General features: G+C 51.9%; 1 protein-coding gene and 1 non-coding gene across 3 annotated transcripts; both read right to left on the bottom strand.

Annotated features, from left to right (window-relative positions):
- Positions 1-23: 23 nt before the first annotated feature.
- On the bottom strand, positions 24-23,359 carry Slc12a4 (solute carrier family 12 member 4). Of its 2 annotated transcripts, XM_047529611.1 has the most exons (24): positions 23,154-23,359; positions 17,437-17,531; positions 15,881-16,012; positions 11,110-11,256; positions 10,955-11,009; positions 9,829-9,959; positions 8,281-8,522; positions 7,921-8,135; positions 7,229-7,393; positions 7,046-7,144; positions 6,736-6,793; positions 6,213-6,387; positions 5,748-5,866; positions 3,828-3,926; positions 3,450-3,569; positions 3,001-3,105; positions 2,562-2,730; positions 2,077-2,272; positions 1,794-1,963; positions 1,574-1,705; positions 1,387-1,494; positions 1,005-1,189; positions 746-879; positions 24-599 (listed from the first exon to the last, which is right to left on the bottom strand). In XM_047529611.1, the coding sequence occupies exons 1-24, from the start codon at positions 23,266-23,268 to the stop codon at positions 508-510; spliced, it is 3,258 nt and encodes a 1,085-aa protein (XP_047385567.1). In that variant the 5' UTR covers positions 23,269-23,359; the 3' UTR covers positions 24-507. The 2 variants fall into 2 exon arrangements, with proteins under 2 accessions (XP_047385567.1, XP_047385568.1); XM_047529612.1 differs by lacking the exon at positions 17,437-17,531 and having other exon boundaries at positions 23,154-23,266.
- Positions 3,167-3,242, bottom strand: Trnaa-agc (transfer RNA alanine (anticodon AGC)). Its single transcript has one exon. It is a non-coding gene; the product is annotated as a tRNA-Ala (tRNA).
- Positions 23,360-25,102: the final 1,743 nt, after the last annotated feature.

The raw sequence follows: 25,102 nt of genomic DNA, 5'->3' as shown, positions 1-25,102 counted from the left end.
GGAAACAGAGTGGGGCAGCGGGAGGCCCAGAAGTACACAATGTTTTATTGAAGAAAGTTAGGCCTCAGCTTGGCCAGCTCCATTCCACTCGGCTTGATGGGGGTCCCTGCCCACAGTAGCCTGAGCCAGATCTTCCTGCAAGCAGGATGAGCTCAACCACTGCCCTTGCTGCCCTTCCCCTTCTCCCTAATGGTGATGTTCAAACAATAAATATACAATAAATAGTGCTCCTGTGCTGGGCTGGGTCTTTAAAACCCACATCAGGTCCCCACAGTCTTCTTTAGTCAGGGCAGCCCTACTGGGGTACTGGAGAGGAAAGTCCCCAAACCTCCCAGGGTCCCACAAGACCTGAGATCCATCTCCGTTGCCAGGCCCAGACCAGGTTTCCCAGGAGACCTAGCAAAGTCGGCCTAAGGCAAGGCTGGGCAAAGCAGAACTGGCATTACGTGCTCAGGTGGGGATATTGCTTTGGACACCCCCACTCTAGGCCATAAGACCACACTGGGCTCAGGAATAGATGGTAATGACTTCACGACCACCACCACGCACCAACAGCACCCGTTCAAGGCCCTCAGTCAGCACTTCAAGGAACTCCATGTCTGTAGGCATCAGGTCAAGGAGGCAGCAGCAGGACCAAGGGGCAACCAGGGCCACCCTCACCCAGGGGCACCCAAGGAGAAAAACTTCTGGCCTGATCTCACACTTTGTCCACCTCCCCATGGCCTGCCTCTCCACAAAGGGATACAGTTCTCATCACCTTCACTGTTCTTGGGTGGGCCAGGCATGTTCAGTAGGACTAGGCGGGCATCATGGGAGCGTGTGACGATGACTTCATTGAGCTTCACAGCAGTGTGCATACGCCGCACATTGGATTGGTCCCTGCCACAAGGAACCAGAATCTAGCAAAGGGGGCCTCTGTCCCTGCCCACCCAACACAACTTGTCTGTCCTACAATGCCTCTACCCAGGGTCCAACAAATCTTGGTCCATATTTGCTGCACTCACGGCTTAATGTGCACCAGCTCCCGGAAGTTGTCAGGGGCATGGCTGGGGTCCCAGGGCTCAGTCATGTACTTGTCCCGGGTCCATGTCATCTGGATCTTGTCGGCCCCTGCAGCAGACTCATCTTCCTCATCTGAGTATAGGCTCTCTAGTCGCAGGGCTGAATGCCGGTCCTTGACTAGTTGGGCCTGAGGACAGAGGAGATGGCCTGGGCACCCTGGGAAATGGAGGTCCCGACTGGCCTGACGTGACTACCCTGCCTCCAGGAAATGGGCACTGGCTTTGGTGGGGCTAGGGTGAGTCAGTCTGATGCCCCCATCTGATGGTGTCTCCAAAGGTCTGACCCTACCACCCACCCCCAGCCTGAACCAAGGCAGCCACTGACTTCACGCTCCCGCTCAGTCTTGGTCAGCCTCATCTGTCGCAGCATCTGGGACCGCTGCTCCATCATCAGCGTGCGCTCGTAGGTATATGCAGAGATGTCACTATTATGCTGGGGAGAGAGGAGGTTGTGAGGATGACGTTACATGGCACTCGGTATCTTCAAGGCCAGGATGGGGTAGCCAACTCACCATCTCCACCACCTCTACCTCTGCCTCAAGGCGGAGGTGGTATAAGAAGATGGCCAGATCCTTCTTCATCTGGATGCTGTTGTCATCCATCTGGGCGACTGTGAAGATGCGCATCCGGCACTTTCTCCAAACCTACGGCAATGGATCATGAGGGTGGTTCAGCTCATGCAGTCCTCCAAGGGCACAGCCACTCCCACCCATGCCCATTCACCTGGCCCACCTTATGCTGGCGCAGCAGGAAGGGCAAAAGCATGAGCATGCCACCATCATGCACAATCCACCACACATCGATGTGGCCCTCCAGGTAGCGCTCATGGTTGCTGGGATAGAAGGCAATGTTCTTGGGCACAAGCAGGGCCAAGTGGGCAGCTGTGGTGCAGCGTACAGTGTCTGGGGAAAAGGAGCACTGGTGACCACCAGCTTGTGGCCCTCAAGCCTCTGCTACCTCATGACCCTGGCCCCTGGCCCACCTGGGCCAGCCCAGGTGCTGGCCCTTCACATACCAATAAAGGTCTTCCAGGCACGTGGGTCCTCACTCTGTCGCCAACCATAGGGCCAGCCCAGCACCACAGTGTTATGCCTCATGCCACCAAGGCCACAAGACTGGATGAGGTGAGCCAGCCCCTCACGCACCTTGCTGGCCACCACTACCTGACAGAAGCCTTTCACTTTCTCAATCTCCATCATGTTCTTGATTGTCTGTGGGGAACACAGCAGTGTTAGGAGGTAAGGCCACCAGCTTCCCTCTGTTGGGCAAACTTCCAGGGTCCTAGGGCACATAACTAGGGGAGGTGGGGAGGTCCTGGAGCAAGCTACCCAACCAGAGGCAATATTTTCAAAATGGGACAACTGTATTCCCTTGTTCAACCTTGAAGGGGCAGCAGTGTTTGTCCACCTGGCTGGCCAAGCTAGCCAGGCTTGGTCCCCTCCTTTACTTGCAGCCCAGATACCACTGGTCTGGCTGTTCTTCCCCACCCTCTGCAGGCACCTGCTCAGCAGCCTGGGCCTCGCCATAGCTCTCCAAGAAGCTGCCCTGGATGACGGAGCCAACAATCGTCAGGCCCTTGCCGGCCTTAAGCTGAGAGGCAAAGGTGAGGAGCCGTGGGTACTTCACATGAAGGTCCTCATCCAGTTTTAGAAGCACCAGGAGCTGAGGTCTGCAGTGGCCAGATGGGGAGGCAATTTAAGACCAGGGCCAGGCCTTTTCAGGGCAACCCTTCTCTTCATCTTCCCTTCTTAGAACATGGGCTCTCACTAGTTTGAGTAGTATGGATCCAAGGGTTCAATAAGCAGGAGGGCATCCTCAGCAACCCAAGGAGGGGGAAGCAGGACTAGGGGTGGGGAGCCAGCACTTCTTGATGCCCCTTTCCTCACAGTACTCCCTAGGAACCTTGAAATGGCCCTTGCCAGACTGGGCATGAACTCACCGCCAGTTCTTGGTATGAGGAGGCCCCTCTTCCAACCTCAACAGCGCATAGCGGGCAGCACTCAGGGATAGGCCTCGGATCCCATCACCCCATTCCTTCTCAGCCCTGCAGATGCCAAAAACTGGTGAGCTCCGGGTCCCACCCACAGAATTTTATTTTTTGGTAGTGCTGGTGCTGGGAATTGAACCCAGGACATCATGCTTGCTAAGCAAGTACTCTACCACTGAGCTATACCACCCAGCTACACCCCAGTCCCTCACCAGGGATTTCTGTCTATATGAATGTGGGATGGAGAGGGGTTAGGCCCTAAGTCAAAGCCTTCCAGTCCTATCACTCATGGTAGATATCAAATGTGGCCCAGCTCCCCCAACAACTCACATTCAGACCATCCCACTTGCTCAGCCAGGCACCCTCAGTCATATAGATTTTTTGACAGGCCCTTCACTCACCCTTGGTACTCGATGTACTTGTAGATCATACCCGCGATGAGCATGGCAACCAGAGCATAGTACCAGGAGGAGACAAACATAAGGGCCAGGCAGAGGCTCATGCCCAGGAAGGACAGTGCCCTAAGCCAGTGTGAGGAGAGAGAATCAGGGCAAGATTGATAGGGTCCTAGGTCTTAGCCCATCCCATGCCCTGGTAGCCCTGTGAAGTCCCAAGTCACAATCTAGGTACAAAAACTAGGTCAAGACCCCTACCCTTCCCCCTCCTTTCCTGTAGTGTTTCATCAAGAGCAAACTCAAAACTCATCCAGAATGACATTCTTGGACTCCCCAATACCTCCTATGTCAGGGACTAGGTTCAAAGGTCTAGCTGGCATTTACCAATGATAGTATTTGAACCGGGGCCGCCAGTTGGGGGTCCTCAGGAGTGTCTGCACAGCACAGGCCAGGTTCACAAACAGGTAACACATCAGAAAGAACCTGCAGCACAGGGAGGTGGTTGGTACACAGCAGCTTCCTTGGTATCTCCAGGTGCCTCATGTCTGTCTGGGCTTGGATCAGAAACTGGGTCACATCTTTTCTTTCACTTTATGGACAGTCAGGTCCTCCCATCCCCAAAAGACCCACTCCTGCAGCCTCATGCAGATAGGACTACTATGGAGAAGGTGTCCTTGGAGCCAGGTTGTCAGGAGACACACAGCTGGCCTTGCCCATGTCCATATCATAGATTTCCTAAGTAACAAAAAGAGGCATTTTCTTTCTTTGAGAAGCTATACCTGTTAAAACAATTAGGAGGGCAAGGGAGCCCATATCCTTGTAGCCAGCCTTGCCCACGTCAGGAGAGAATGGACAAGTGTTCCCTGGCAGAGTGGCTGGAAGGGGATGAGGGCCCTACAATATCAAGTAGAGAGTTGGGATAGTGTGGTGTCAGGAATGCTGAGGAAATTCAGTGTTGAAGATTGGCTGGCTGATACTCAGGTCTCTGGCCTGGATGACCAGTTGGATAAGAAGCTATCACACATGTGGGGAAGACAAACAGATCAAGAGATGACAAGGACCAAGTAAATGCACTGGATTAGACACCTGAGAGAAGCTGCAGTGGGGGTGGGAATCTTGGACCTGGGCAAGGCTGGTAATATGAGCCCTTCCAGGAAGGCAGCCAAGCAGAGAGGGCTAAGGGGAGGGGCACCAACTACCCTCAGCTGATGGAGAGTAATGGCAGGCAGAAAGCAGGAAGACTCCTGTGTGGGGTGCTAGGGGCAGGGGATTCCATGAGGGGTAAGTCCCATCAAGAGCTGCTAGCAAGTACAACATAATAAAGGCTGGGCAGTTTCCTCTGCTTTGGGCAAAAGGGGTCACCACTCAAGATGTCTGTGCCAACAGCAGTTTGAGGTGTGAGGGGGGATCGAGCTGGGGGCATAGGAGAGCCCAGGTACAGCAGGCCTGGCTGCAGCCAGGGTGGAGGCTATTTGCAGGGAAGGAAGCCCTGTCAAGTCTACGGATTGAGGAATGAAGGACAGGCCCTTCAAAGGAACAAAGCCCATCAGCTATGGAGCAGAATGTGTGACGACCCAACATGGGTAGAGTAACTAAGCAAGTTCTGCCTCAGGAATTCCTGGAAATCTCCATGTGCAGATCACACCTGCACAGCACTGGCACAAATGTAGATTCATTTGGGTTAGGGCTAAAATTGTAACAAAAAGCATTTGTCCAGGTACTTCGAGAATATTAAAAGCAAACAACTTTGAGCTGGGCGCAGGGGAGTACACCTGTAATCCCAGCTACTCAGGAAGCTGAGGCAAGGAGGGTCATAAGTTTAAGGTCAGCCTGAGCAATTTAATGAGATACTGTGTCAAACTAAAATATAAATAAATAAAAGGTGCTGGAGATGTGGTTCAGTGGTAGAGCACCCTGGGGATTAATCCCCAGTACAGCAAAAAACTCAAAGCAAACAACTTTGAAAATGATGAATGGGGGAGTGATGGCTTCATCAAGCCTCAAAGAACCAGGTGCTTCTCTGTCCAGGGTTGGGGGGTCTGCTGGATTCCTGTTCTGGGGAGTCCCAACAGTGGGGCGTGGAGCCTGTTGGTCTCTTTACAGCTTCTGTGCAGGTGCCACGCTATCTCCTGAATGCAGGGGTAGGTTGAGACCTGCCAAGTAACATCTCCCCCACACACCTGGCACACAGCTGCATTCTCAACCAGACAGGATCATAGGGAGGTGCTGGGGTCCCCTGCTGAAAGTTACTGGGCTTCAGAAAGCTTTTACTAAGACCATTCCTCTGCCCTGCCCCCAGCTCACATGGATAGAATGGGGGCCACCATGTCGAGGGAGGCGATGAGGATGCCCAGCTCAGCAATGAGTGCAGTCAGGAGTAGTGCCCACGTCGGTTCACCATTTGCTTTCCCATGGCCAAACACCTGCAGGCACCAGAAAGGGAGTTGCTCCTGCCACCCTCTCCTACACTTAGGGCCCCAAGCCACAGCCCTTTCTCTGGGGCACAGGCCATCCCCATGCCCATCCCTATGGGAGGTCACAAGTTTCCCCTGACTCTACCACTCCAGGCCTCTCTGCTTTCATGAGGATTCTGGGTCTCAGCAGCTCTGCCAACAGCAAGAGGGGCCAGGGCAGCTTTCAGCAGCTCCTTAGGGATGGCCACCTGGCTGTGGGGCCCCTGGGCACACTATGCTGCATCCAAATTCCCTAACTCTTTCCCTAGCCAGTGCTAAGTCCAGAAGCACATGAGGGAGATAGAGAAGGACTCACCCGGAGGAAGGGGATGATGTTGTCCTTGGCAATGGCCTGTAATAGACGAGGTGCCCCAGTGAGGCTCTGGAGGCCAGCGCCACAAGTTGAGAAGAAAGAGCCAACAACAATGACCCAGGGCGAAGGCCAGGCCAATGTGCCCACCACCAGGTTTCTGTTGACACCGTCGCCATACCTGCAAGGGCCAGGCTCAGACCATGTTCTAGGTAAGGAGTCCCCCAAACCCCTGGTGGGGCTGCCCAGAGCGAGGAATATCAGGAGCTTAGCAGGACAGAGCTCTGGCCTTCAGTGGAGAAGGCCAACTGCCAGCCCCTATCCTGTGTCCTTGACCCTCATCCCAGCCCTGACCCTGATGTTGCCATCCTCTCAAAACTAAGTCCTGGAGGGGCTTGACTCACTTGGTGGCATAGACCACCCCTGGCAACCCACAGCCTGAGGAAATGTCTGGGACCATGTACAGGGGCTGGCATGAGGGCAGGCAAAAGCTGAGCCATCGCTATGGGGAGGGGCGCAGTTCACTCACTTGTCTCGAAGCACTACACCCTCAATGCAGGCGCCGAAGAGAACCACACTGCTGAAGTCTGCACAGAGTCAAGGAAGCTAGGCCTCCATGACACTGTGACCAGGCTCATCCCCACACAGGACCCTAGGAGTGCTTGCCCCAGCCACTGCCTGCAGACAGCTGAGGGTACTGTGGTATGCGCATGTGTCCCCCCAACGTGTGCATGTGTGTGAGGTGAGGGATGTGCGATTTGTGTGTAGTGTCTATGCACGCCAAGTGGCAAGTGCCTCCTGACCCCATCCCCACCTGTTTCAGGCATGGGAAAGGATACACACAAGCGAGGTTGTAACGATGGCCAGAATGGTCCCCACTGGGATGGATTTCTGGGCATCCCGGAGGTCCCCGGAGCGGTTTGAGCCAGCCATGATGCCTCCAAAAACAGATGAGACTCCCTCAGGGGCTCCCCAGGATTGGATTGGTGGCAGGGAGGGGTGGGTGGGCAAAAGGGGCTCACCTGTTACAGAGGGGAAGAAGATGCCAACCAGCACAGTGAAGGATGTGGCGATATCAGCCACCACATACAGGGGCAGGCTCTCCTTCAGGCCAAGGGTGTCTGTGGAGGGCAGACCATGCTTCTCCACGAACTCGCCCTTCTCCAGGTAGGCACTCCACAGGTTTTCTGCGGAGGCAGCAGCATCACCACCACAGCCCCATGGACCTCCCCAGATTAGTTTGGGGCAGACCAGCCAGAGGTTGGGGACTTTGGGTACAGCTTCAGCCCCATGGCTACATTGTCTACCATAGGGCTGCTCTGGTTGCAGGGAGGAAGCTATCCAAGCAAGAAGTCTGATAAACAAAGGTTGCTGAAACCATCATCAACCAGAGCCCCACCACCGCCTGCATTCCTGACAGAGGCCCTTTATGGCCCCTGTGGGAACATCCCCAGGTGGCATCAGGGGCTGGTGGCCAGAGGAAGAGGGGCTGCCAGGACTTTCCAGGGGCTTCTGCAGGCCTGGGATGCTGGCCAATCTCCATTCACCAGAGACTCAGCTGCCAGGAGCCAGGCTGAGAGGACACTGCTGAGCTGGGAAGGCAGCCAGACCTTCCCCCCCCAATCCTGAGCAGGCCACACAAGGACAGCTCTGTGCTCTGCTCCCCTGCTCAGCCTGTGGGCTCAGGGACAAGAACATGGGAGGGAGGACCCACCCTGGAGCACACCAGCAGCTGCCCCGGGAATGCCAGGGATCTCCGTCACATTGTTGAGCAGGAAGTATGGGTCACAGGAGTCAGTGGTAAGGTTGGGGCTGTGGCAGAAGAAACTCCACAGCCGGGTGGCTACTGTCTCATTGTCCAACACAACCGTCTTGGCGCAGACATCAAACTGGTCCCGGGACAGGGTCCTGTTACCCAGCATGCATACTCTGCAGGGATGGAAGTATCGCCACCTGCTGAGCTGGAGGACCCAGTCCATTCCCACCCTGCAGTCTTGGGGATCCAGGGCATTGAAGGCTGTGTACTTGGAAGGGATGACAAGGTAATGTCTGGACAAAAATCTGAGTTACTTACGGAAACACAGGAGGGTCAAATATGGACTTGATGCCCCCAGCATAGATAGAGAAGATGGAGATGATCACACAAGCCAGGAAGAGTGAGGCAAATTTGTTCACGTACTTGACACCAACAAATACCACCAGTGTCATGAAAGTCAGAAAAATGGTCCCATATACTCGCATATTATTCAAGGTGGCGCTTGACGTGTCATGAGAGCCTGATGGGTAAAAAATGGCAGCTGGTGGAGCAATGTAGGTCTGAAACAAGAAGATGGATTACAGAGGGTTCAGTCTTCCTATTTGGAGAGTGAAACCTGTCATTTTGGTTTTCTTTTTAAAAGTATATCTAAAAGAAGTCAGTCACAAAGGCCCACTCTATCATATGATTCTGATTATACAAAATGTCCAGAAAAGGCAAATCCAGAGACAGAAAACAAATTAGTGGTTGCTGAGGGCTGGGGGTTGGGGAAAATGGAGAATGATGACTGATGGGTTTTTTGGGGGGGTGATAAAATGTTCTAAAATTGTGGTGATGGTTGCATCCCTGTGAATATACTGAAAAGCAATGCACTATACACTTCCTCTGGGTAATGCATTGTATGTTTTGTGGATTATATCTCAATAAAGTCATTTTTTAAAAAAGAAAGAATCCAAGACACAGGCACCAACCTGAATAGTGGAAGAGCCAAAGTGGAACAGTTTGAACAAAAAAATAAATGGTAGTATTGAATTTTAACCAATAACCCAGAGAACAAAATAAACATCCAAAAGTCCATATAATTACATGGCTGAATAAATAAACAAACTGGGGGGAAGGGACACATTTCCTTACAGAAGAATTGCAAATTATAAATGTAGAAGAAATGTGAGAAATGGATAAAAAAACCCAGATGAGCTAGGCACAAGGTTCACACTACGAGCAGAGGACTGGAAGGTGGGAGCAGTCAGGGAAGTCTCTCTAAATCTCGTCTATGCTTTGCATCCCTAGGGAGAGCACCTGTCATTCTGCTGTTCACAGACCCTATAATTCTGCTTCTACTGGCCCAGACAGTTCAGAGGAGAGTGGGAAGCTAAGCCTAGTACAGCACCCTGGATTGCTTTCTACAGTCTCCAGAAAGCTTCCTGTGGCTGCTCACTCTGACTTAGGGATGAGGAGAAGCTGAATCTAAAGGGCCCGGGCATAGAGCTCTAGGAGAGATTGAACTGGCCAGAGCCAACTAAGCCCAGCAAATAGTTGGTTCATCTGTGTCACCACCCAAGATCTGTCATTCAGCTAAATGCAACAGTTGGTTGGCAGCCTGCCAGGCTGAAACAGTGCCCAGATAGGTGACACATTCAGGCCAAAGTGAAGACAATCAGGCCAATTTCTTGCCTGACCCAGACTCACATGAAAATAAAAGGGAAACAGGCCTGACCAAAGAGTCTTCTCTCTTGATGCCTCCCATGGTATGATCCCAGGCCCTGGCCAGAGGTGAGGGGAGCATAAAGAGCTGGGCCTTCTGTGTGGAGTCCAAGGAAAGTATTTGGACATGACTATTGTTGATCAGGGTTTAGCCTGACTCACCAGCAAGATCTCAATGGCCCCCAGGATATACATGGCTGCTGCAAATGTTGTTCCCAGGTAGAAGCACAGGCCCACAGCGCCTCCAAATTCTGGACCCAGTGAGCGGGAGATCATGAAATAAGAGCCTCCAGCTACAACAGAGAGTGTGCACAAATCAAGGTTAGTGCTTTTGAAGGGGGTCTTCCTCATGATAAGCCCTCACAACCACCCAGAAGGACAGGACTGCTTTTGCCACTCACAGATCAGGGTAGGATTAGTGTCTTTTCAGGTTTTTTGCCCCTGTGGCCCTGCACATGACTGCTACCATTTGAGTGTCCATGGTTAATCCTCTGGCCCTGCATCTGCTTCTTACAGTCTAACACCCTTGGCAAGACTGACAGAATCAACACCAGGCCCCAGGGTGATGAAGGTGGAGAGACAAGGGTGATGCCACGTTGCTGACTGCTATTGATAAAACCTCTCTGATGAAGGTCTGGGAATAGGAATCAAGAAAATTGAAAAAGGGTCAATTTCTTTCATACTCTAAGATTTTGCTAAGGGAACTGTCAGGGATATGAACAGAGACTGGTGTTCAAGGCTGTTGACAAAAACAGTACAACAGTGAAAAAGTAGAATCCCCAGGTAGGAGACTAATCACATAAATTGGGTTATAGCCTACTATAGTGAATTAAACCTTGTTAAAAAAATCAAAACCCATTTTCCAACATACATATGTGTGCGTACATATCTATATATACAGCAGAAAGAAATTATATATGTGTACATGTGTGTGTATGTATGTGTATATATATGGGAGGGAGAGGGAGAAAGAAAGATATTAATACTTTATAAGACCCTAAGATCATATGCTGAAAGGCTAACAGCAATGGACTCAGCATGGTGGGGTATGGACACTTTCTGTTTTTCTGCCCTTTCAAACCATCTTATGGTGAACAAATATTGTTCATTTTTGGGAAGGGTGTATTACTTTTATACTAACAAAACACGACGGCAGTCTCAAACTCTGTTAAGCTCCTAAGTGGAAAAGTAAGGGACTGCAACCACACCAGAGAACTGTTTAAGGGTAGAGGAGAATGAGGGTTCCAGTCAGATCAAGGCAGATTCTGGGCCCCATTCCCTTACCCACCTGGAACCACACCGTTGGTGGCGATGGCACTCATGGAGATAGCTGTCAGCAGTGTCTGTGGAAAGGAGGGCTTGGATGAGCAGCTCAGATGGGTGGGATCTGTGGGGTGACCATGGTCCCTGCCCAGTCCATCCCTAACCCACTAGGCTACTCACACAGCAGCAGCAGATGAGGACAATGAGGAGGGCCTGTAGTACCCCGGCTGTACCCACCATCCAGGTCAGCCGCAGGAAGAGGATGACCCCAAAGATATTCTGCAGGCAGGGCAGGTACACCCCCATGAGGGTGCCCATGCTGGGTGCCTATGTGGGCAGGAGAGGAGGTGGCACACAGCATCAGAGGGGCCCAGATGCACCATGGAAGGTAGCCTCTAGTCACTCAGGCATCCCTTACCTACTGTGGGGTACCCAAGTGCCCCAGTGTATAACGCCAGACCACCCCCAGCCCCAGAGGTGGGGGAATAGTTAAAATGTCTCTATTAGCTTTTTGTTTTGGGTACTGGGAATTGAAACCAGCAGCATTTAAGCTGAGCTACACCCCCAGCCCCTCCCCTACCCCGCTTTTAAATTTTTTTTTTTTAAGTTGTAGATAGACACAATACCTTTATTTTATTTACTAATTTTACGTAGTTCTGAGGATTGAACCCAGTGCCTCATATGTGCTAGGCAGGTGCTCTACCACTGAGCTACAACCCCAGCCCTTCCAGCCCCTTTTTATTTGAGATAAGAGTCTCACTAAGTTGCTTAGGACCTCTCCAAGTTTCTGAGGCTGGCCCTGAACTTGTGATCCTCCTGCTTCAGCCTCCCAAATTTACAGGTGTGCAACACCATGCCCATCTCTATTAACTTTTACATAGGAAGACAGTCCAGACTGAGAAGGTTTAAAACCTGATTCTTTATAAAACCCCTCATGTGAGCTTTTGAACCTAAATTCTCCTCAAGGTACTGCTTTTTCCCCCTCCTTTCTTTGGCTAATTGACTGCAAAGAGGGGTCTGTCTCAGGTCCTCACCTCTCTGAACAGGCCCCAAATCACTTAAGTCAAAGTCTAAGAAGTTTTCCCTGTTGCTACCTCACTCGAATCCCCGCACTTTAACCAGATGAACATGGAGTCCTGCCCTTCTACATCCCTGTTGTCCAGAGATGGTCTTCCTTGTCTCAGTCTTAGTCCCCTCATGCAATACAAGTGGGGTACTGAGGTGGTACCCCTCCACACTTGCCCACCTCTCCATACCCTGGCCCACTCTGCAGCCAGAGTGGGTCTCTGACAACCAAGCACAACATCATCATCCCTGTTGAAAACCCTCTGTGTCATTCTATAATACAGTGTGTGGTGTAGATTCCTTGGCTTGAGCCACCAGATGTACCCCATCACCTCCTCTGTCATTCCCAGCCCCATGCTACATGGCTTTTCCTGAGCCTCTGAACCTGCACATGTGCTAGGTTCTGCTGGGGAGGGTTGGCCTTGCCTCACAGCCTAGAAAACTCTTCACTGAAACCATCAGAAGTTTAACTGTCACATCTTCCAGAAAGTTCCCCCAGGCTGGGTGGAGTTGGTGATCCTTCTGCAGTCCCTTAGCATCTGATATGCCTTTCTATGATAATGGTCACTACAGGTCACATTACTGACTGTTTTAGTATGTCTCATTATCATACTGGGGTAGACTTGATTTGTTTACTGTTCTATCACCAGCAGGCCCTGCAGGTTCCCCAAAGGTACTCCTAAACTCTGGGACAGCTTAGAAGCCACTGGGACATCCTACTGGGAAAATCCTGGAGAGGGAGTAGAGATCAGGCTATGGGCAGGTGAGGAAGGTCTAACAGAACCAGCAGGATTTCTCAACTCTTTAAGACCAGGGTATGGGCCAGTCAGGAGGTCAGGGCAGAGGCTGCACAGACGCTGTAAGCAGAGGCAGAGCTGGGGCAGCCAAGGGCAGTGGGTCCCTGAGAGCATCCACCTGAGCCCCAGCAAAGCCTCCTCTACCCAGAACTGAGGTGAGGAGAGAGCTACATGTCAGAGGAAACCTCCTGAAGGGTCCTGTCTTGGGACAGGATCTGTGTGCAGGCTAAAGGAACTCAGGAGGATCTAGGACAAAACAAAAGCTTCCTTCACACTATCCTGCACAGTGTAGTACAGGTGAAAGACACTTCATCGGGGCTCTGTCCAAGTCCTTCACAAAGGATACCACCCATTTTGGATAGTGGCAGCAAGAACTCCCTGTCCTACCCCCATCCTAGGCTGAGTCACTCTGAGAAAAGGGCAGTGTGGGAAAGGGCAGGGCCGGAAATGCTTTCTGCATCCCCAAATAACCTCTGGCAGCCTCCGAAGGTCACTGGGCCAGAGCCAGAGTGGCTGCCAGAGAAAGGCTGCCTTTGGGTCTTGGCATTGTCTGGTTGGAGGCCCACCCTTCCTGCTTCAAGTCTTCTTTTCTGAGACCCTTGCTCAGAGCTGCTCTGGGTGAGACTCATGGCTCCCTAGCTTCCTACTGACTCCCTATATACTTGATTAGACTCCTTCCTCCATGGAAAAGCTACTAGGGCTGGGATCCTGAGTTTCCCTTTCACATCTTCACCCAAAGGTCAGGTAAGATGGGCGACTAAGCTGAGGCTGAACTCTAGTACACTCAGAGGCTCCCCATTAGCCCAAGGGAGCACAGACCTTCGTCAATTCAGGCTTCCCTCCCACACTTCCGCTGAGATGTGCGCTAGCCTTTCCTGGGGGCCTTTTACTATCAGTCACCCAGCTCCCTGAGTCAGCCTCAGTGAACAGGGATGAGGCTCTTACCCAAGGATCCTGCCACCCACTGTAGGCAACAATTAGAAGTTAAAATCCCTCCTGCAAGGCTATGGAGTTCTCTGCTACCTTTAGTCTAGATATGCCAGTAAAATCACAACCAGATGAAGAGGTGGGGGTCAGTTCTGTGCAATCAAGATATCAGCTACGTTCTCAGAAGGGTGTGCTTGTTTGTCTGCTGGAAGGGTTGTTTCAGCTTGGTGACCCCCTCTCTCCTGGACCCACCCCAGCAAGGCCCAAATCTCAGGAGCAAGTCTGAGCCTGGTGACCTGGCTTATCCCAACTTGGAGTTCCTTTTGTTTCAGCTGACCTCTGAAGAGAACAGTATAACCAGGACTAGAACCCAGCTCCTTCCAAACACACAGAGGAGCTAAGCAAAGATACAAAAATCATCCTAAAGAGAGAAGAGGGCTGAAGGACCAGAAGCACCTTACAAGGAAGCACCAGGCTCCATCACACATTCATGCCTGCACAACCTAGTGCTCAAGCAGTTCAGGGGCTATTGGAAGCCTCTACCACTGGAGCCCTGGGTCAACATGGTTAGGGGCAAAGACAGTATGTCACTTGTTTTAGGTTGTATAGCCCCCAGGGACAACCAGGTTCCTGGCTATCTACCCTGAAGTGATACCAGTGATCTGGTATTTCACAATCATATACTTCACAGTAAATCCACAAACACTTCTCCCAGCATTATGCACTAATCTTAGGCAAGTTACTTAAGGCCTTGTCACTCAGTTTCCTCATCTGAGAAATGAAGATAAAAGTGGGAGGGAAACCAGGCTTAGGGAGTCAGGAGGCTGGCCCAAAGGACTGGATGAGCAATGGGTAGGGCTCAGAGGAGCTAAAAAAAGAATGAATGATGATCATGACTTGTCTCACAGGTTTTTTGTTTTTCTTTCCTAGTGCTGGGGATTGAACCCAGTGCCTCATGCATGCTAGGTAAGTGCTCTATCAATTGAGCCACATCCCAACTCCTCCCTCCCTTTGTTCTCTCCCTTTCTCACCCTCTCTCTCTCCCTTCCTTCTTTTCCAGACAGGGAATTGCTACTTCTTGCCTTAGTCTCCCATTTAACTGGGACTACAGATTATAGGTTTCCATCTCATGACTGTGTTGTGAGTATAACAGTTGAGAAGATGGGGTCACTCTTAGAGGTTGCATGCAGAGAGCTGTTGTTCCCACCGTCATTTCTCTCTTTTTTGCAGTGCTGATGAAATTCTGGGCCTCATCCACTCTAAGCAAGAACTCTTGCTACACCTCCAGTCCTACACCTACACCTCCAGTCCACCCACTGTCGTTTCTTCCTCCTTTTTTTTTTTTTGGTACCAGAGATTGAACTCAGGGGCACTAGGTCACTGAGCCACATTCTGAACCCCACTTTGTATTGTATTTAGAGACAGGGTCTCGCTGAGTTGCTTAGTGCCTCAATTTTGCTGAGGCTGGCTTTGAACTCATGATCCTCCTGCCTCAGCCTTCTAAGCCACTGGGATTACAGGTGTATGCCACTGCACACAGCTCATTTCCTTCTTTTTTAATTATTACTATTTTTTTTTTTTTGCTTCTGGGGATTGAATCCAGAAGTGCTTAACCACTGAGTCCACTAAGCCACATCCCCAGTCCTTTTTTTTTTTTTTTAAGCTGTAGGAGGACACAATACCTTTATTTTATTTTTATGTGGTGCTGAGGATCAAACCCAGGGGCTCATGCATGCTAGGTGAGCACTCTTACCACTGAGCCACAACCCGAGCCCAGTCCTTTTTTTATTTTTTATTTTTAGGCAGGGTCTCTCACTAAGTTGTTTAGAGCCTCTCTAAGTTGCTGAGACTAGCCTTGAACTTTTGATCCTCCTTCATCAGCTTCCCCAGTCATTGGGATTACAGTAGTGCACCCCTGTACCCAGCTTCACCCACTTTCATTTCTGAGGGGCCCCTGGCCCTCTACTCCCTTCAGGAGTTCCTCCTTAGCCCACCTCTTAAAGCTCCTATGAGCCCAAGGCACTCAGTGCCCACCCTCATATTCACCTCACCTGGTATCCACTTCCCCTGGTGTGTGCATAACACATGGGAAAACAGTAAATTTTGTGGTGTTCTGTCTGTCATCTCAGGTGTCGCCCCTCTGCTGACCCTGACTGGCTCACCTTGGCTGCTCTCCGACGGGGGCCTTCCCCGCTCTCAGCCTCCTCATGCTCCTTGGCGCCCTGGGTGAGGTTGGTGTAGCTGACAAGCTTGCCCAGAAGAGATGACACCTTTGGGCGAATGTCCAGTTCCTCCTGTAAACAGAGCCACGGGGCAAGATGGCAATGGGCCAGGCCAGCACCGGGATACCTATATGTAGCCAGCAGCCTGGACTCTGGCTCTATGCCAAGCCCTGAGGCAGGACTGGGCCTGATCCCAGCTCCTGCTGGGGGAAACCCAAGCTAGCCAACTGAGCAGGTGTGGGCACCACACCCCAGCACGCGGCACTGAAAGGCCCAGCCCAGTGGCTGCTTCTCTCTGCCCCACCTTGGCTGCAATCACTGCCAGCCCATTTGTGAAAACCACCCGCCTCAGGGGAGAGAAAGAAGGGCAGGCACAGTTGGCAGGCAGGCAAATTGCACACTTCACCCTGTCTGCTCTGTTTGGCCACCTCCCGGCTATGGCTGAGCCTCTGGGATTCACATCTATTCTGAACTGTCCACAAAAAAGCCACTTTAGTAACCTCAGGGAACCAAGGAAGCCAAAAGAAGGAGGTCTGGAACAACTGAAGTCTGTTATCTGACCTTCCTGGATGGTCTTACCCCAGGATCTGGTTCCTGTGACTGACATACCTCAATCCCCAAAGTGGGATGTTGGGCCACTATTCTCAAAGTGAAGCCAGGTCAAAGGCTTCACTGTAGAACATTGCTGCTCTCTCAGGAGGTACCACGGGCCCAGGACCCCCAAATACCACCAGGGTCTAGGTTTTCCCTCCCCTTGCAGCATTCTCAGTGCTATCTCTCCACCTGCCTCTTACCCATATTTAGCCTTTCACTGTCTGATGGCCCTTTTCTGACCCTGTGCATATGGAGGTTGGTTGGGGGTGAGAAGTAAAGATAAAGGCCCTTTGGACATGCGGAAATTGAGAAGCCTACACTGTTCAGTCATGCGGCATCTGAATGTGTGGGTCAGTTTAGGAGCCTAAACCAAGTCTTAAATCCAGATCTTACCTTTCAGCTTGAGTATGGAAAGGATAAAATACAAGTTCAGACACAAACTTGGGAAACTTTCAGGGAGGTGTCAACTGAGGTTGCAGATGTGGAGGGCAAGGGAAAATTCAGGGAAAAGGACCAGGCTTCAGTGAACTAGGGGGGGGGCAGAGTTGGAAGAGTCAACCAGGAAAGGATGCAGAGTTCATGGGAGAGCCCATGGGAAGAGCACTAGAAGAGTAGGGAAAAGAGGAAATTTTGAAGGGGTGGTCACCTTGCTGAGGCGGGGCTGGAAGGAAGGTTAAGGTGAACAGCCCAGGAGATGGCAATGGGGGCAGGGTTGCAAATGGCCTCTGGGAAAGCAGTTTCAGTTTGAAGGGCCACAGGAACCACGATCTGACTACAGGGAGCAAGATGGACAAAGGGAGAGCAAAGGAAGAGTCACCATCCAGTCTGCCCACTTAGCTGAGAGGTCCCCTGTCTGTCTACCAGCCTTCCACACTTGTGGCCCAGAATGGCTCCTCAACTACCTCAAACAGTGCCAGGTTCCTGTCATAGTAGTCACTTCCTCTGGAAGCCTCCAAGGGGCAAAGAAAAGGGCTGCTCTCTCTGTGGTTGCCCTGTCCTGTGGAGAGAGAGGGAAAGAAACCCAGTTAGGGGCTGCCTCCTGAGCATGCAGTCTGTACCCCTCCCTACAAGGCCAGTCCCCAAAACATCCTTTCTGTAAAACACTTTGGAGGCTACAGTGTTAAGAGGCTAAGCATCAACTTCTCCATCACACCTATCGGCCTCCTTTAAGAGCCAGAGTAACCCTGGAGCAGTCAGTAATCAAAACCGAGCCCATCATTCCCTGTAGCAGAGAGTACAGGTGTGAAAGCCCCAGTGCAAGGCGAGGGGTGGGGCCTGTTGGGAGGGCGGGTCCTGGTCTCGGCCCACCCTCACATAACCCCCAACCCCTTTCCAGGCCTATCTGGAGCACCCAGAGTGCCCCATGCCAAGGGCTCGGTGTCGTCAGGCATCACCCGGGTACTGCTCTCCACATAGATGAAGTCGCACAGAGCGTCTCCTGCTGCCATGGCCAGCAAGTAGCCTGCTAGCTACCCCACCATGCCCCGCGCGTGAGGGGGTGCCCGGGAGGGCAGCCCAGGGCATGCTGGGAGGCGGCGCAAGCACTAGGCTGTGCAGGAAGAAGTGGGAGTCACTTGTCTACGGTCATCTATGAAAGTCAGTCTGGCGGGTGGGTGTTGGATTGAACAGGGTCGAAAAATGGGAGTGTACTTGGGTGTGTAGTACATACCCGGTTACTCGGAGGCTGTGGCGGGAGGATTGGGAGTTCAAGGTCAGCCTTGGCAACTTAATGTCTCGAAAAAAGGGGGGGGGGGGCTGAGGATATATATAGCTCAGTGGTAGAGCACCCCTAGGTTCAATCCCTAGTACTAATGAATGAATGTATGAATGGGGATGTAGTTTAGTGGTAGTGCACCCCTGGGTTCAATTCTCAGTACTGCAAAAAGGAAAAAGAGGAAAGAAGGAAGATAGAAGCATGGATGGTTGGCAGCAGGTCCCAGTGCATTAGCCCCTCGGTCTGCAGATTCCTACGCTTGCATTAAAACAGGTGAGAGGCCCACTCCAGCTTCCACCCACCCCTCAGGCTGGTGAGACTGAGCTTCAGCTCCAAGGAAACCTGGCAGATTAGCAACCAAAATGCTAATTTTAAATTAATTAATTAATTAATTTTTTGGTAAGGCTATCTCAATTCCTAAATCTTGCCTGCTTTTTCTGACCTCCCATCATTCATACTCTTCCCTGTTCTATATTTGTCCCTGTGAGCCTTCATGGGTGACATTCCCAGCTTTCCAACAAGCAGGCAGAAGACACTAAGTACTTCTTTTCTAGATGCCAAGTGTCCCTCCACCCCAAGGAAGCCTGGGCAGCTGCAACACTGACTCAGTTCTCACAATAAATGGGCTGCAGACATTTGGGTTCAGAGAAACCACCATGGTGTTTGCTGGCAGGAGCATGCAGTTTTGTTTTTGTTTTGGTACTGGGGATTAATCCCAGGGGCACTCTACCACTGAGTTACATCCCCAGTCCTTTTAATTTTTCATTATTGGGACAGGGTCTTGCTAAGTTGCCCAGGTTGCCTTCGAACTTGTGATCCTCCTGCCTCAGCCTCCTGAGTAGCTGGGATACTCGTGTGCACCACCATGCCCTGCAGTAGTGTGCAGTTTTGAGTGTAATTGGGTTGGCATGGGTGTCCCCAGATGGAGGCGGTAACAGAAGTGCTATTACCAACCTAGACTAGTTGTGTGATTGGGCCATGCACTGGTGAAGACTGCCAATGTTTTCTGTTTAAATAGGTCACAATTCATTTCTCATCTACAGCTGAGAGTGTGGACTAATGCATCCTCCTCCATCTGAAACATCCTTGTGATATCAGTGTGTGGTTTAACTTGCCTTCCCCAAGCCCACAACCACTTAGCAAGGGCTGCATTATGGATTCTTTATCATTCAAGGACACTGATAGGTCAAGTGTGCCCATGATAATTTCTGAGGCAAAGTCAGTTCTGCATTTCCCTAGCATTCAAAAGCAGTATATTTCCCTCATCCAGCAACCTGAACTAGTTAAGTGGGCCAAACAGATCAGTCCCATGTTCAATGATTGCATGTAGATCAATGCCAATGGCACAGTAGACAAAGGCAGCCAGAAAATCATCCCACCAAGGCATATTAAAGCCCAGTGGGGTCATGTAGCCCCTCAGACATCCTCACACTCTATGGCATTTGCAGTAACTTTGATGCTTACACAGGATCAGGAGTCACAAGAAGAATCTGAAAACCTAGTAACACTGCCCTTTAAATTGACAGCTGTCCAGTGAGAAACCTCTGAAAATTTTAAAATTACTTTTTCTTTTGGTACCAGGGATTGAACCCAGGAGCACTTACTTAACCACTGAGCCACATCCCCTGTTCTTTTTTATTTTTTATTTTGAGACAGGGTCTCACTAAGTTGCTTAGGGTCTCACTAAGTTGCTGAGGTTTTTTGAGGCTAAGAAAAAAAAAAAAAAAAAGGTCTTAGCTGGACACAGTGGTGCACACCTATAATCCCAGCAACTTGGGAGACCTGGTCAGTCTCAGCAACTTAGTAAGGTCTTCAGCAACTTAGCGAGACCCTATCTCAAAATAAAAACTATAAAGGGCTGAAGATGTGGCTCAGTGGTAATGCACCCCTGGGTTAAAGTCCTGATACTTAAAAAAAAAAAAAGGATCTTGCCTGAATAAATCAGATTCATTTTGTCAGAAAATGGTAACTAAACTATACAGCTCAACTTACTTCCCATTCTGCAAACTAAATTTACTTTTTAGATATAGTCACCACCTGTCTAATCTCATAATTCTTGCCCCTTTCCTTTTCTGGGGATGCATTTTTATTGCATATTTCTTCTGATTCTTTGGTGGAAGTAGATTAGAAATAAATTATAAGTTATTCTAAATCCATGTACTACAGCCTGCCCCACCACTGTTGTCTGAAAACATGTTTAGTATCCAGAAAATATAAAGAGTTCAGCACTGTATTTCAGGACCCCAAAATGCCTGTAGATGGTCCTCCAAGACCCAGTTGATGCCTTGTTCCTTCAGTCATTGTTCCAGAGTGGTTCAGAGCCCTTGCAAGAGTTGCCTCTATTCTTACAGCAACATTCCAGTAGATGTGATTTACTCCCTTTTAATGACAAGGAGGGTAAGGCTCAGAGAGGTCCAAAGGCAAGGTCATTCAGGGAAGAGGGTCAGACCTGGATCCCGGGTCTGCTAGAGCCAGGTGAGGGCTCGGCTGCAGGTTCCCTGTTCCTACTCTAGGCCCCAGTCCATCCAGGGTACACCCCAAGGTATAGCATGATTCTTGAAGGTAGAGAAGAGTTCTGGAATATGCAATTTGGCCAGGGTTTGAATATCATGTCCTCTGGGTGCTCAGATGGCCAGAAGCCTGTTTTGGATTCCTGGCCCCTCCCATGTATGACCCAGTCAGAATGATCCTCTGTGCTGACTTGTCCACTGTGCCTTGTCCTATTCTACGTACAGATAGTAACACTTACTTTTCCAACTACCCAGAGGCATCAGAAAAGGGACTGTCTGCTGCCAGACACTCAGCGAGTACTTGTCGGAGTTTCCCAAAGCCTGTTTAGGGACAGCTCTCATGAATTGTGAGAATGTGAGAGGGTCTAAGCAGGAGTTGGATGTCTGTACTGCCCTCAGATTCAAGCTGCCCATTCTGGCCTCAGCTATTCCAAAAATTCCAGGGCACGTCTGGGCATGCCTGCCAGGCCCAAGCTGCTCACACACCACCTGAGACCCCCCAGTATGGCCAGGAGCTGGGGCCTGCCTGTGAGGGGCACAGGTATTCCCACCAATAACTGTATAGACACCAGTGGTAGGTAAGGATCCAAGTAGCCTTCCTGATCCCTGTGCACAAAGGTATCTGCCTGAAGTGCCCTTTCTAGGACTTCCCCAGCCCCTGCCCATTGGCTGGCTGACCCCTCAGAGTAGAGGGTGGGTCTTCAGTTAGGGGTCCCAGGAGATAGATCTCAGTTTGACTGGTTTTCAGCCCTCTGAACTTTGGCAGTCCCCACCAAGAAGGATCAAAATCACTCACCGGGGTTCAGGGTGTCCCCCATGCTGCAGACACAGCCAAGGTCTGGCTGAAAAGGAACAAGAGGAGGAGGAAAAGGAAAGGAGGCAGTGGGAGGAGCTGGTCTTGCTTGGAGGGATCTGGCTGGATGAGGCTAAGGCAGGCAGAGGCTAAGCCAGCACTGCTGCCCCCTGAACCAGGGATGCAGCCTAGCCCAGTCTCCAGGGACAGAGGTCTTTCCAGGCCCAGGGGAGCAGGAATGCTGCCTCCTTATCTGACCCTCTGAACAAGACTAGGGACAGACAAGGAAATGGCAAAGGGTACTCACACAGCTGTCAAGCCTGAAAAACCTTCACAATGTCCAACAGCCCATCCCTCTGTCCTGTGCCACCTCCACACATGGCAGTCAGGTAATACAAACACACAGCCACTCACATCAGGCATGGACCACCTCAATCATATCACCATCACAGACAGATCAGAGGTCAAGATCATATCATTTGACACATCTCAATGAAACGAATTTCCTAAATGTCTCCATTATGATCAGTCCCAGACATCACAGACATTTGTCATCAGTCATATCACCATCCTCAGCACCAACAATCCTGCAGGATACAGTGGCCATTAGAATGCCCTGACCTGACCCCTGCCTGCAACTTGATACCCACAGCTGTATACTTGCACAGTGCCACATGCATATGCCAGTACACAGACATAAGTTCCCAGCAGGAATCCAAGAGTGGGCCCTGGCAAGGACAGTCCAGGAGTGATGAGTCTTCTGGGACAGGAGATGGAGAAAGGGCAAGAGAAGAGGTAGGAACCTGGAAGAAAGAAGGAGGAGCTCACCTCCAGGACCAGCCCTAACACCCAGGTTCAGAGTTAAGGTGATAGAATCTCCCCTGGGGAGTTAAATCCCCATCCCCTGCAAATTACATAACCTCTCCACACTTTCCTTCACTCCTTCCTCAGTACGAGTAACAGCATCTGTCCCAAGAGAAGGTAGGGAGAATTAAACGAGTCGATTCATGTTAAGTGCCTAGACAAGCCTGGCCCCGTGTGAGTGCTCCCCAGATGCCCACTGTACCTACAGACCTAGGTCAGGGCAACAGGGACGACTTACAGACAGATACCCATAGGCCCCTTCAGAAGGCACACCTTCTCTCCTGGAGGGCCAGAGAGTAGGAAGACACAGGAAGGGGAGGTTAAGGAAGGAGGGAGTCACGGGGGCAAAGGCGACTAAAGGATGGGGGTGGTTTACAGAGGTGAAGGGGCTGCAATTGGGGCTTTGGCTGTGCTTCCAGAGGAAAGGACACAGACCCGTGCTCGGCGGTATCCGGGGCCGGGCGGCCTGCTCGCTGGCCTCTACGGGCGGCCACGTCTGCAGCCCCCGCCCGCGGCTCGCAGGGGAGGAGCTGGAGTAGGGAGGGCGACCCGGCCCGCTCGCCCCGGGCAGAGGAAAATCGTGTCTGCACGCGCCGAGCGGGGAGTGGCGGCGGCGCAGAGAAAGAAAAGTTAAGCCTGCATCGACGTATGCGCGCCAAGTCCCGCTGCACCGGCGGGAGCCGGCCCCGCGTGGCCGCCCCGCTACCCAGCCAAGGCTCCCGCCGGGTGCGCCCTCACCGTCCGAGTCCTCCCTCTCGGCGCGCTCCCCGTAGTCCACCCAACTCAGACCCTCGAGGTTGTCATAGTCGCCGCGCCGCGGCCCGTCCACGGGCACCACGGTGAAGTGAGGCATCGCGCGCACCCGGCCTGCCGCGCCCGCCGACCCCGCCGCAGGCCGGCTGTCCCCGCCGCTCCAGGCCGGCGTGCCCCGCCCGCTCACATTCCTCCCCGCTGCGCTCACTTCCTCCGCCCGCCCCCCGGGCCGCCCCTCCGGGGCGGGGAGCAGGAGGGGCTCGGGCCGACTCCTCCCAGAGGGGAACCTGGGTGGCAAGGGGTTTCTGCGCAGGGAGTACTCCCTTGAGAAAGGGCCCGATTCCTGTGTGACTTTGGGTGAAAGGCTGCCCTCTCTGAGTTCCACCTACTGTACTTGTAAAACAGGGGAAAGGCGCGTTCACCTCTTGGGGACTTTCTGAGGGCTAGGTGAGATGGGGCGCGGGGTGCACTGGCCCTGAGCCCTGGACCCAGGGAGCATCATTTCTGATACTTAGAGAAGGGTATGGGTAGGCAGGACGGGCCAGCCTCAGGGACCAGCTCAAACCTGCCCAGAGCCTCCTGACACCCCTTGATAACACACTCCCCATTTCCGTCCTCTATTTCCCGCTGTCCCGCATCCCTGGAAGTCAAACCCTAGCGAAGGTCTGGTCCCTGCTCTGTGCTCCTTAGCTACTGTCTCTCCTGTTGGAGCCTTCCGGGGATTGTGGGTCCGGAGGCCGCAACCTCCTCCGTAGGAAGGACCACCAGCTGGTCCCCGACCCATGTGCCACTTTGGGACAGCACACTGGGTGATTAGTCAAGTTCTTTCATTTTAATTTTCACCTCCTTTACCACAGTCACTTACTTATTTGCTTCTTTTTTATTTTTTCCACTTTCTACTCCACTTTTTCAGATAACTTACCCAGTTGGCTTTACTTTAGCACCTTTATCTTTCTGGGCCCTCCTGTCCACTTGCACCCTTCCCCTTCTATCAGAAAAACCCAGGGCCCATCTTCCTTGTCTATCTCCATTCTTCTCCCTTCTGTGTCCCTAAGAACATCTACCAACCTCAGGCCCTGCGCCCTCTGACCACCGCCTCCCTTCCAGCTCTGGGGCAGAATCTGAGTCTCCTAGCCTTGCAGGGCGACCCCGGATCCGACCGCTACTAACTCTTCCCGCATGCCCCCGCGAGTGGCGCCTGTCGACTTGACCTCAGCTACCTTCCAACTGGACTCTCCCCACGGCTCACTCCTCTCCTGCCCTTTCAGCTGCTGCGGGTGGAAGAACCCCTTCTGCAGAGAAAGCCCTTCGCTCTTAGCCTACAAGGCCCTCCTCTAACCATCCCGCCCACCTCTCCCGAAGCGTCTCACGCCCCGCCATCCTCCTGCCGCGCATCAGCCCTTCAAAGGCTCACCTGCTGGCTCAAGGGTCTCTAGGCATCACCTGCTGTTCACTCTAAGGGACTGCCTCTCTAGCCTCTGCCCCCACCTCACTGGCCAAACTCCTCCTTACCTACCTCCCCCCACCCCCAGGGTTTTTCAAGATACTCCCTAGGGGTTAATCAGCTACTCCCTGCACCCTCCTCCTACTGGGTTCCCCTGGGGCACCTTCCCATCATAGTACCCACTGCAGAAATGTGTTGGTGGGATACTTTTTTGAGGGGATTGAACCCAGGGCCATGTGCTTGCCAAGCAAACACTGTACCAACTGAGCTATATCCCCAGCCCCGGTGGGATCCTTTTATTAATGTTAGTCGTGCCAACTAGACTATGGACTTCCCAAGGACAGGACCCTGTCAGTCCCATCACCCTTGGATCCCCAGGACCTGGTCCCAACTCTTGTGTGTGTGTTAGTTACTAGGGAGTCAACCCAGGGGTGCTCCACCCCTGAGTTACATCCCTAAATGTTTTTTTTTATTTTTTAATTTTGAGACA

The sequence above is a fragment of the Sciurus carolinensis genome, chromosome 16 (genome assembly GCF_902686445.1).
Source record: "Sciurus carolinensis chromosome 16, mSciCar1.2, whole genome shotgun sequence".
NCBI lineage: Eukaryota > Metazoa > Chordata > Mammalia > Rodentia > Sciuridae > Sciurus > Sciurus carolinensis.
This window is presented reverse-complemented; position numbering and strand designations above follow the sequence as displayed.

Excerpts from the sequence above, each read along its gene's own strand:
- Slc12a4 (XM_047529611.1), bottom strand. The coding sequence starts at position 23,268 with ATGCCTCACTTCACCGTGGTGCCCGTGGACGGGCCGCGGCGCGGCGAC. Across the intron at positions 9,960-10,954 it reads CACCAACGGTGTGGTTCCAG|CTGGAGGCTCTTATTTCATG; the intron begins GTGGGTAAGGGA and ends TCTCTGTTGTAG. Across the intron at positions 2,273-2,561 it reads AGGCCCAGGCTGCTGAGCAG|ACAATCAAGAACATGATGGA; the intron begins GTGCCTGCAGAG and ends TGTTCCCCACAG.